The sequence below is a fragment of the Portunus trituberculatus genome, chromosome 17 (genome assembly GCF_017591435.1).
Source record: "Portunus trituberculatus isolate SZX2019 chromosome 17, ASM1759143v1, whole genome shotgun sequence".
NCBI lineage: Eukaryota > Metazoa > Arthropoda > Malacostraca > Decapoda > Portunidae > Portunus > Portunus trituberculatus.
The window spans coordinates 25,590,375-25,603,657 of NC_059271.1; the positions used below are offsets into that span (position 1 = coordinate 25,590,375).

Genomic DNA, 13,283 nt, shown 5'->3' on the forward strand with positions numbered 1-13,283 from the left:
TTCATCTATGAGTGAAAATAATTTATCACATACTAAAATTAAGATAACACATGTAACCCCATAATTTTAACACTTTCACTGTGATATCCAACAATTCACATCTTTCAGAGCAATGTATGATATTTTTATAAGCACCTGTAAGGAACAATAAGGAATGGAAAAGAATATATTTTGCACTTTCTACCCTGTATAATGTTTGGAGGTGGCTGTAGAATGAAAGGAAATATTCCAAAGTGGTCAATGATTAGGAAAAGACGTAAACGTGTTTAATGTTTGGGACTTCTCAAAAAATCATAGAAAGTATTTGTAAGGTTGTTTTGAAAGTTTTCCTCATTGGTGACGTTGGAACTTTGTCAAACTATCACTACAATAATAAAAAAACCTAGCTTGCAAACTACAATACCTAACATCCTAACATTTTAATGTGTTCAAATGAGTTATGATAGGACACCACAACGTTTAAGAGAGGAAATCTACTGTAGTAAGTTTCATATCGATACAGCATGAACGAATGGAGGTGTCATTGGTATACACACTCCTTGATGAAACCGTAAGTCCGATTATAAGAATCTTAGTGTACACAGACGCTACTACTTCCCTCTGCCCAATGAGAACGAGAGTTTCAAGGAATGAATCTTGCAAACCCACCACGAACATAACTTAAATCATGGACTATGGGTAATTTACTTTAGCAGAACTCAAACTACACCCACACTGCTTTCAGGGGAGCCTTAGTACATGGACCGCGGTGTTTCTCTCTGCCCACTGCAATGTAAGCTCTCCTGCCGATAGAAAGCTGCTGAGTGGTGGACGTGAGAAGCGTGGGAATCTTGCTTCACTCCACCAGTATTACTCCTTCCCTTAATTCCCTTCACCCTAAAACACGAACTCGCTCACTAAAAACCTTAATAGCTGAGGAACGCTACCTGAACACTGTAATAAGCAAAGCTGACAAGAAGGCAAGACAATAAAAAGATTATGAGAGCATGAAGCGTAAGTGGAAGTAAAGAGCGAAGCGTTTATTTATTTTACACCTATCTGGCAACACTACCACTACCACTACCACCTACCACCTCCTCCTCCTCCTCCTCTTCCTCCACCTCCTCCTCCTCCTCCTCCTCCTTCCGTCATGTGTGGGAAGTTATAAAACGGGTTTCAATCACCGACCACAAAAGCAGTGATCGCCACGTCGTGTGCAAGGAAAAACAAGGCATCCACTGAACTAAAAATGAGAATAAACCTCCAGTAAATCCACCTGCACTCTAGGAAACAACTTAGTGCAGTTTCACAACCTTCCTCCCGCGGGATAGCAGTGAAAGTCTAACCCACGCAGCCCGCGCCCACGGCAACGAGGAAGAGGTAAAGAGAGGTTGTCGTGCTCGTTACAAAATGACCAAAAGAAATGAGGAATAACAGTCAAAACCACTAGAATTTGGCAGAAATTACTTTCACTTCCAATAGCTGAGCGTGGGAGGTAAGGGAGGAGACGGGAAGGGAAGGAACGAGAAGGCGAGGAGAGGGAAGGCATGAGTGGTGTGTTCCCATCCCCATCCTGCCGCGGGCACCCTCAGGAGAGAGAGTGACAGAGGGGAGGGCCGATGACCCGTCTGCTGCCTACTAGAGGACCCGGGAAGACCTGCTGGTTGTTGCTCCTCCCTGCTTTACCTTTCCCCTCGCCCCTGCACGACCTGTCATCTCCCCCACAGTAATTTTCCCCCAGTACATTTCACGCCTCCCCCAGTAACCTTGCTGCTCCTCGCCTCACCTCACTCAGCCACTCATACCTTCCCCTGTCATCTTGCTTTTCGCCTCACCTCCTCTTGCATCTCTCCAGTAAGCTTACCACCAGTACTATCTAACCTAACTTGAGATAACTAACTTTCCTCCTCCTCCTTCCTCGCCTCAGCTACTTCTTCACCTCTCACATCTCTCCCATTGACTCTTCCTCTCGCCTCATCTCTCACTCGGTCTTACCTCACCTCCCATGCATCATCAGTCATTTCTCCCACATTACCATCTCAATTCCTTCACTTCCCATGCATCTGTCACCATCCAATATACACACCAACATCCTCCTCCTCCTCCTCCTCCATCACCACTCGTCCCACTTAATATATCTCTTATACTGCTCCTTTTCCCCCTCCCCATCCCTCAACCATTACTTAGGGGCGTCACAGCGCGGCGCCCTCACCTGTGGACGCGCCCTTGTAACAGACTGCGGCACTCACCCGGCCCGCTTCCACTGCATGTGCGGTGATGCAAGGTGGCTGTAGTTACGGGCATTGCGTAGTGATGGTGACGGAATGCAAGGCTCTGATGGTGATATGGTAATGATTTGGTGCAGTGATGAAGATCTTTAAGGTTGTGATGTTAGATGATGATGATGATGATGATGATGATGATGATGATGATGATGATGATGAAAATGATGATGATGATGATGATAGTAGAGAGAGAGAGAGAGAGAGAGAGAGAGAGAGAGAGAGAGGGGGGACGGGGCAAAGCAATTTCATTACGGGAGCGAGGAGGAGGAGGCGGCGGCGTGAGCGGCGGAACAGTTACTTGCGGGAGTCAATCTTGCGAGTCGGGCAGAGCTGAGCGGAAACGGTGGGCCGGCCTCCCCAGATGCCAGGCCGTGTTTTGAGACGCTGTGTCCTCTCCTAAAACCTCCTCCTCCCAAGGCCACGGAGACGATTAGCTCTATTGTTTTCAGCGTTTTTCCCAAGTGGTGATGCAGAATCTTTGTTAAACCATCAGTGGCATCATAAGAAAGCATCCTAGTCTTAAAATCATCCTTGAAAACTCCTCTACCTTCCACTACAGCCTTGGTAAAAGTAATGAAGTGTAGACGTTGGTGTGTTTGAGAAAGCGGGGCCGCTGCTATGAAGCTTTGCTACGGAGCACCGTTATGTTTTAAGAGGTTCCCGTTGACGAAGCAGAATCTTTATTGAACTATAGTTAAAATCATATATAAAAACATAATTGTCATAAAAACACCCATAAAAACTCCACTAACTTCCACTACAGCTAAGTAAAAGTAATCGAACAAGATGCTGAAGAATTTAAGCTGTTCTCAAATATAAAACCAAGGAACACATGAAAAATCTCACAAAAACACGCTTATCATAAAAACACCTTTGAAAACTCTCAACTTCCACTACAGCTTGGTAAAAGTATTCGAATAGGATGCTGAAGAATTTTAAGAAAGCGGTTCTCTTAATATAAAGCTTGCTAAGGAACACATCGACTCTTACAGTGGTTATAATATAAAAGCACTCCCACGTTCAACATCAACTCTTTACGTCTACTCTGCATTAGAATCGCGAGGAAATGTGTGTAGGCACGTAGAACAATGACAGGTGCAGCGGTCGTGAGGAAAGGAGAATAGCTGCAAAACGTGTGTGTGTGTGTGTGTGTGTGTGTTCGAATCTGTGTTGCGTCATGAATTTACTATTTCTGCTTCACCTCAACCCTACACACGACCTCTCATTCAACACCTGTCTCTTCCACTTCCATCTCCTCCTTCTCCTCCTCCTCCTTCTCCTCCATCTCCTTAACTACTCCACCACGTTAACCTCCATGCCTGTCACTGCCTTCACCCTCGCCTCCTGCAGCGGAAGAGAATGAAATAGAACCAGAAAAGTTGCACATTAAAGCATTTCCACTTGATTTCCTTTAACGGGCGACGAAAGAACGGAACCTGATGGTGTGTATGTGTGTGTGTGTGTGTGTGTGTGTGTGTGTGTGTGTGTGTGTGGGTCAGCAACAAGGCTCACCAGTCAGCCTTGAACCACATAAGGACTTGTTAACACACACCGGCCAGTCCTCTCCCTCCCCTCCTTATAGGCCTCCAGATGACACACACACGCGCACATACACACACACGAGAGAGAGAGAGAGAGAGAGAGAGAGAGAGAGAGAGAGAGAGAGAGAGAGAGAGAGAGAGAGAGAGAGAGAGAGAGAAATAAATAGTCAGTGTTCAGTCAATATGGAGCTTTAAAGACTAGATTCATTTATGGACAAGAACGACACGTGTAGATAGGAAAGTACAAAGACTGCCACGTGTTATTTACTTCTTACACCTTCCCTTGTATTCTAGAGATACACTACTTAGCACGTTACCACTCAGACCAATGACACACAATTAACTGAAGCCCCGTAAAAGTGAATAAATTTTGCAATACCCTTAGAGACTTTAACATGCTAGCCAGATAAAATGAATGACCAACGCACACTTCCAGTCCCTTTTAAGGTAAGAGTTTAATGGTTTCACAAGACCCTGACCTCATGTACTCTAAGCTTCCAGGTGACGACTGAACGAGAGCAAAAAAAAGATTAAAAGAGAAAATAAAAGAAAATGATTGCGTTTCGCTCCCATATGGCCAAGACACACACAGGGACTGGAAGGCAAAACGTGTAGTGGAGCAGCTGACGCGGACAAGAATAAGAACCAGGAGAAGAAAAAGAAAGACAGGAAGAAGAAGAAGAAGAAGAAGAAGAAGAAGAAGAAGAAGAAGAAGAAGAAGAAGAAGAAGAAGAAGAAGAAGAAGAAGAAGAAGAAGAAGAAGAAGAAGAAGAAGAAGAAGAAGAAGAAGAAGAAGAAGAAGAAGAAGAAGAAGAAGAAGAAGAAGAAGAAGAAGAAGAAGAAGAAGAAGAAGAAGAAGAAGAAGAAGAAGAAGAAGAAGAAGAAGAAGAAGAAGAAGAAGAAGAAGAAGAAGAAGAAGAAGAAGAAGAAGAAGAAGAAGAAGAAGAAGAAGAAGAAGAAGAAGAAGAAGAAGAAGAAGAAGAAGAAGAAGAAGAAGAAGAAGAAGAAGAAGAAGAAGAAGAAGAAGAAGAAGAAGAAGAAGAAGAAGAAGAAGAAGAAGAAGAAGAAGAAGAAGAAGAATAAAAAGAAGAAGAAGAGGAAGAACAAACAACAACAACAACAACAACAACAACAACAACAACAGTAGCAACAACAACCAAGAAAGGACACAAAGAAAGAAAGAAGAGAATAACGACGATAACAATGATGATGACAACGATGATGATGAAGATGATGATGATGATGACAATGATGATGACGATGATGAGGAGGAGGATAAAGAGGAGGAGGATCGCAAGTAGCAGTCTTGGTACCTTCACCCCCACACTAATGGCTGACTGGCTGACTGGGACTGGCAACTGCTTTAAGTACCTACTATTAGAGGCACTTTCCACTGCAAGACAAACACGACAAGACCGCTGAGTGTGTGTGTGTGTGTGTGTGTGTGTGTGTCACGGAGTTGCTCATGTTTACACGCACAAGTGAATGTAGATAAAAAAAAATAAAGCAAATGACAAATACACTTTTCCTTTTTGATTCAACAGTTGTACTTGAAAGATTAAATAGAACTTCTAAACAAATTCAAGATGTTTAGAGAGAAGGAAGGAAGGAAGGAAGGAAAGAAGAGGAAAAAAATTGAGGGAAATTTTGTTTGAGTTTATGGTTATGGGGAAAACACGTGATATAATTTTGGAAAGCCAAATAAAATATATAACCAAGTCCAATTTAGTTTACGTATTTTGGTGAGGTGAAGAAGAAGAAGAAGAGAAAAATTAAAATATTCTAATCTTATATACAAATTTTATCCATCCAATTACCAAATCTTTCCTATCACACAGTTTTTTCATAAATCTATTACTTCTACTCCATCACATCGTATACTATTTTCCTCGAGTCTTCATTCAAACTTCGCGTGACTCTTCTATAATATTCCAAATCGACTCAGTTATCTCGAGACATCAACTCGCAGGCCACAATTGGAGTGTTGCGGTTTACCAAGGTGTCTTCTCACGGGTTCCGATCACAACTATCACCGCCACGTTACCAGGTGTTCACTAAGTAGCCCAGTTCTTGTTGTCTCATGGGTGCACGTGTTTCACCTCCACAGATGCTTGCCTCTTTAATATTGCACTTCCTCTCTCTCCCTCTCTCTCTCTCTTCTTTCTTATTCTGAACTCCATCTCTATTCTGTTCCATGTGTTTCTCTCTTCTATGTAAAATTGTTCCCGTTGTTCTGTCTGCCTAGTGTTTCCTTGGTCATTTCTTTCTACTATATGGTACTTGTGTTTCTATCTTTTATATGGTCATCTTCGTCTTAATTTACTGATTTCGTGGTTTCTTTATTCCTTCTCTCTATCTTCTATTTTAAAAGGGTTTTTTTTCCTCTTACATCAAATAATTTATACTGTTCTACCTAGTTTTTCCTTGATCCCTTTTCTTTCACTTGTTTCTTGTGCTTCTTTCTTACATACCTCGATTTATTTTATTCTTCATTTTACCAATCTTGTTTTTTCTTGGTCCCTTCGCTCTTTCATGCTATAAGTAGTTCTCTCTATTCCTAAACTAAGATGTCTCTGTTTTGTATATGTATTTTTTTTTCATTTTCATTTTCATTTCCTGCAGCTTGATTTTTCCCCATTTACGAAAGGCGCCTTATGATCCCGTTATTGCGACTCAAAATCAGTTTCCTTCACCGGTTATCCTTTTCCCTGAGACATGCAAGTAATTCATATTGTTCTCTTCTCCATTGTTTCTGACATAATCCAAACCACTTCCAGCACACTCTGATCTGACCTTTTCCATAAATCTTACAAACAGCTTCTCATTGTCAAGCAACACGAGAAAACTTGTTCCCAGGGTGATTTCCGTTAAACTTTACTGACTCGTCCTTATTCGAAGACAACGCCCCTCAGCTACCCCCCCCCCCGGGTAGCTGAGTGATCTCCCTCGGTTAACCTCATTTCATATCAATATACTCATCCATACACAAGCTTCTCATCTCTATAGACTTCAGCAAAACCACTCTGGAATATCTCGCTCATTTAATTTAACATAAAAACAGAAGAAGAAAAATACGGGGTCTAACCATTTTTTTTTTATATAAGCTAGTGACTCAGCACTAATGATTTGATTACCGACTACTGTATTAATCTCATGCTTTATTATCCATGCATGCGCCTCTCTCTTTCTCCATATCCCACTGAAACTTATCTCATAACTTTCAATTTCCACTGGACGATTTCAACACCAAACAAGCTTCCTCTCCTCTCCCTCTTGATTCCACATGTACTCGTACAATCCCGGCCCTTTCTAAATCATTTCACTTCCACACGTACTACACTTTCCTCTCCCTCCCCTTCTCTCCATATCCCACTTAAACCCATCCCAGAGCTTTCAACTTCCACTTATGATTACAACACTAATAGCAACCCTTTCTCTGCAACCGAGAATAGGGAAGGAAAAAAGATAGACAAAAAGGATGAACATGCATAAAAGAAGCAGTAAAGACATATTTGAATAATATTAATGACCACAATCATATTTCCTTATAGGTGGTTGAGACAAGGGTTATGGGGGGTGGCGGTTCCTGGGGCTTCAAGGGCCTGACATTGGCTCGTCAAGGACACGCCCACGCCCACGCACACACACATAGACACACACAAACAAGTAAAGCATAGTCATGGTCCGTTGTTTACTCGTTGGTGACCTGCCACACTCACTACCACTGTGTTTAGTGTTTTTGCCACAAGTCTGTCTGCTGTCTGGTTTTGTAAGGAGAGAGAGAGAGAGAGAGAGAGAGAGAGAGAGAGAGAGAGAGAGAGAGAGAGAGAGAGAGAGAGAGAGAGAGAGAGAGAGAGAGAGAGAATAGTGGACGGATTCTAAGTTAGCTGGCTTTCGTCCAGTTTATGAATATTATTTGTCGTCCACACACACACACACACACACACACACACACACACACACACACACACACACACACACACACACAGTAGCAGCAGCAGCAGTAGTAGTAGTAGTAGTAGTAGTATATTACACACACACACACACACACACACACACACAGTACACAGCAGCAGCAGCAGCAGCAGCAGCAGCAGCAGTAGTAGTAGTAGTAGTAGTAGTAGTAGTAGTAGTAGTAGTAGTAGTAGTAGTAGTATATTGACAAAACATAAGTAATACAAAAAACACGTCGTTTTTGTCCAAGATATTAAACACACACACACACACACACACACACACACACATATTTACACCCAAGTTTCCTTCTCTCATGTATGTACTCTAGGAAACCTTCAGAAGCACATAATCAATTAAGACACACCTGTTCGCCCACACCTGCTTAACATCTCACCTGCTCAACCTGTTGGTCTCCTTCAATATGCCAACCTGCTGTTTTTATTTTCCGTAACCTTGTACACTTTTTTTTTCTTCTTCGTCTATATCTATTTTTTTTTTTTTCTTGTTTGATTACAATTTCTTATCCTGTCAGTTTATTTTCCATTCCACCCACGCCCATGTATCTTTGAATCTCTCTTTCTCTCTCTCTCTCTCTCTCTCTCTCTCTCTCTCTCTCTCTCTCTCATTAAACACTTTTTTTTCCTTATCCAACGTATACATTGAGATTATTTTCCTTTTAAGCCCATCGTATCAAAACATGTTAGTTTCCAACCTTCTGCATTTTTTCTCCTCATCACCTACTTTTGCAAGGGTACCCCCCCCTACACAACGACTACTAGCCACACCCACCTCAGCCTTCTAACCTTTCCCTCAGCTCTCTAACACTTCCTGACATTACCATGAGTGCACATCACATCTGCTAACCTTTCATGCACTTCCTACACATCCACCCACCCAACCCAACCCTGTTCACATTTATCAACCCCTCACACTTCCTGACACTGTAGCAACCAAGCACCTGCTCGTCAACCTCCTACACCTGCAATGCTTCTATATTCTACTCTTTCTCACCTGGACAAATTTTCCTTTCATCACTTATGTTTTAAAGGCTTTTTTTTTAATGCATCATCCACGCACCTGTTTGCCAACCTCCTATACCTACAATGCTTCTCTAGTCAACCCTTTCACTAGAACACAAATGTTCCTATAATCACGTACAACTTTCTAAAGACAATATTTGTTGTCTAAAGGCTCTTGTGTGCACTAGTTACACACCTGTTTGTCAACCTCCTATATTTAGTTTTATTCCCTTCCATTTAACACTAACAAATTCCTTTTCAACTTACAACACTTATCTTTTGCACTACAGTCATTTAAATTCTTCTGCTGCCTTGAAAAGACTAATTCAGCTTATTTATCACTCCTGTACCTACGCAAACTTTTCTACAGCGCTCCAAATGTTTACCAAAGGATGACAACGACTATAAAAGGGTGAATCTCTGACCCTCACCCCTCCAGCCCTGCTTAGAAAAACACGAAACAACCCTCTTTTCTATCCCTTTCATTAAGCTTCTACAATAGTCTGAATGTTACCAAAAGTATGACTATGGATTTAAAAAGGTAAATTACTGTCCCTCACTTCCCTAACCTTGCTAACCTGTGGCTAAGAGAAAACTAAATCAATCCGTATCTCTCTCTCACTCTTCTGTGTTCACGCATTTTCTTTTTCTAGTGGTCTCAAAGTTTAGCAAAGGGTGACAACATCTATCAAAGGGTTCATCTCTGTCCTTCACCCTCCTAACATGCTAACCTTACCGCAGTCAACCCACAACTACCAGATGGCATTGCCGCAAACCTACGCATCTTATACACACGTTAGCTTTTACTTCTTTCTCCCTCCCTCTCTAAATGTTACCCTTTCTTAAACAACCTACACGTATTTTCTCTCTCTATTGACAATACTCTCTCTCTCTCTCTCTCTCTCTCTAGACGTGACTTGGTTAATCTCAAGGGCAAATAGTAAATTGACCGACTTTGGTATCAAACTAGTGATATTGTAAATGACTTGCTGTTATTTCTGTTTTCTCTAGTTTTTTCTTTCCTTCGCCCCGAGTTAGGTTTTTATTTATGCTTCAGTGAAAATATAATTCTCTCTCTCTCTCTCTCTCTCTCTCTCTCTCTCTCTCTCTGGACATAGTGAGGGACAAGAAAGTGAAGGTAAGACAATACAGCGTTACAAGAAACACCGCCGCTAATCATTCGGCAGACAAGTTCGTTTTTGCTCCATGCTGTTCCTTATTAACTGACGCTGACAGGATAACTAATTGCCAGGAGACACTCTTATAGACCGATTCTCTCTCTCTCTCTCTCTCTCTCTCTCTCTCTCTCTCATAATGAACGTGAGTGAACTGAAAAGTATTATTATCATTAAAGAAATACTCTTTTTTTACTATTATTATTATCACCAACACTGTGAAGTCAAGCTCACAAACACAACGTAATTAAAGCTTCACTCCTCGGTAAATTTGAAGGCTTAGCTGTCCCGGCCATTACCTACCACCCCAACCCACAGACACGCTAACTACACACATCTTCCGTGCTGCCTTGGACCAACTCTCGTGAAACTTCTGAAACTATACAGGCTAACCTTTTGAAAATTCACTTTTATTTCTAACTTTTTGGCAACATATTAAGCATTATGCAATCTGACTGTTCTCTCTCTCTCTCTCTCTCTCTCTCTCTCTCTCTCTCTCTCTCTCTCTCTCTCTCTCTCTCTCTTGGCGCCCTTGACCAGAGTCAGGGTCAATAGTCGGGGTAGGACAAGAAATAATGGCTTCAAGCTTGATAAAGTTAGATTTGAAAGCGAGATAGTAAGGAGCTGGTTTTCAAATTAGATACTAGATGAATAGAATATACTTGTTATGTTGTTAGGGATGAATAAGTGAGACCTAAAAAGACACACAAATTCAAGGATGAGAATGGTCTGTGAAAATAAACTTTTTTATTCAGAGACTAGTAAATTTACCACGTGTATGCCAGATGGTTTCTTGCAGTTCTTCTTTCTATTGGCACGTAAATATCCAACACAAGGGATACTTTACGGGGTTTATATCTAGTCTACCACGGAATTAACAGTTGATTTGCAAGAACGTTAAACTGCCCGCAAGGAGGAAGATTTTTAAGGAAGTGTGGGCGTTGTCTGGTGTGGAGAGTCTTGCAATTAGAGAAGTTACTCCCTCCCTCACGTGGTTCACTGTAACCTCCCCGTCCACGCCCAAGCCCACGCCTAACCCCGCCACACCTTGAAACGTTACACAGGAACACCTAAATCTGTTTGAGAAATCAACACACACACACACACACACACACACACACACACACAGACCCGGACGTGCCACATCGCATACCCGCCCACACCACACCACCACTTACCACGACCACTGCCGGGATGAATCATAACCGTGGTAGGATGCCAAATTTCATGCCTCGTGGTAACTTTATAGCCTCGACCACACCTTGCCATGAGAATGAAAACTTAGAAACGAGTCTAGAGGCAGAATAAGGTAAAGAAATAATGAATAAACAATTAATTACGAAGAGAAAAGCAAATTCATGAAATCACGAGGAAATCCCATTAAGACAACACGTATCGCGGGGAACAGGTGTAATATGATACAGGTGAGTACACAGAGGGAGGTGACGAGATGAGCGGTTACGTTAAGGTCGCCAATAAATTACACACATCACAACGGCTCTTCCTCCTCTCTCCTCTACCTTTCCCAAACCCTCGTCTCAGGGCACACTTGTGGAGAGAGAGAGAGAGAGAGAGAGAGAGAGAGAGAGAGAGAGAGAGAGAGAGAGAGAGAGAGAGAGAGAGTCCTTCATTTCTCCTCCAAAGGAAAAGCAGAGCAACAAAAGGACAATGTTACCCCAATCAGCAGCCAACCACGTTTTGCGGTTATCCTGCCATCCAAAGTTCATGGGTCGGCAGTGAACCTTGACTTAACTTATTTGGGAATAGGATTGCTCCTTCACATCGCGCTGAAATCTCTCGCGTCTTGTTCAATAATTGTGTGTGACGCCTGAAAAGTATCTGAAGTACTGGTGGTGGACTTAACGTAACCAAAAGGCGTACTCACTCATACTTGTTGTGTCCACGGATTGTCTTTGGCAGTGAGGAGGAAGAGATGCGTGCGTCCTCCCCTTCTCGCTGCTGCTCAGTGACTAACTCTTGTGTGGAAGATAGGCAGTGGTGTGGTCTGGAAGGAGCGCCGCCCACCGCCACCAGGCCCTGCCAGGCTCCGCGGGGCTGAGATGTCGGCACCAGAAATTTAGTGATGTACCAATAAATCAACACTATTATGACGTGTTTGCCGCACAGAGGAAGTCACGAGATGGGTTCCTCTGACTGCCTCAAATACTGCGCATGGGATGGGTGAAGTTTTCATTGTGGCAAGTAGCAATTCCGCCATGAAACGAATATCATTACTTAATGGCAACATGATTAATATTATCTATTTACGTTTAAATGTTTATTTACTTTTCTTCGGCGTACTAATAACATGATGAAAAAGTGTTTATAATGAAATACAATATTATAATGAATTACACCTTTTACCTTCATAGTACAATATATATTCGTCTTTTGAATAATGAATTTAGAGACAATAAATAAATCAACTTAAAAAGAAATGAAATCTCAAAATGTAAACAGACAAGAAAATCATCACAATCAACCCCACCGTCGCCGCCGCCGCCGCCACATCAGCGGCCACGGTTTCAGGTTTCCAACAAAGGGATCGCGTGAGCTGCCTTTCGCACACCTGCGTGAGGAACCACCAGGTGTGACCAGGCCCAACCATCGAATCTCGGAGGCGTGGAGATGACGGAGCCCCGGCCTTGCACCTCTACCCTGCCTCCCCATTACACACCCAGCCCCTTCCCCACACCTGACCAGCATCACTCCGTCGCACGACCTTGCCACCACCACCACCACCACCGTCTCTCGTCCACGTAGACACCGCACGCTCAAATCAATACAGGGATTAATGCCAAAATTACCAATACTGACTATTCTCGTCACTTTTTCAGTGTTATTGATTGTTCATATTTAAAAACAGATGAGTATAGAAAATATGGAAATAAAATGCTAGAATATAATGAAGCAGCAATAAACCAATTAATATGGGAAAAATTAATTAATCGATCAAACTTGTTCATAAAAATAGGTCACTTTGCACATATATACATATATATACATATATATATATATATATATATATATATATATATATATATATATATATATATATATACATATACATATATATATATATATATATATACATATATTACATATATATACATATATATATATATATATATATATACATATATATACATATATATACATACACATATATATATATATACATATATACATATACATACATATTACATATACATATATATATATATATATATATATATATATATATATATATATATATATATATATATATATAATAATATATATATATATATATATATATATATATATATATATATATATATATATATA

The 13,283-nt window shown here is 41.4% G+C and overlaps 1 protein-coding gene across 2 annotated transcripts in view; it reads right to left on the reverse strand.

The window, feature by feature from the left end:
• The window catches only part of LOC123504802, a 21,436-nt gene extending 9,466 nt beyond the window's left edge, over window positions 1-11,970 (reverse strand). For both annotated transcript variants that reach the window (XM_045255636.1, XM_045255638.1), the window contains exon 1: window positions 11,842-11,970. In XM_045255636.1, the coding sequence (XP_045111571.1) occupies window positions 11,842-11,845 (4 nt within the window). In that variant the 5' untranslated portion in view covers window positions 11,846-11,970. The remainder of the gene's footprint in view (window positions 1-11,841) is intronic.
• Window positions 11,971-13,283: the final 1,313 nt, after the last annotated feature.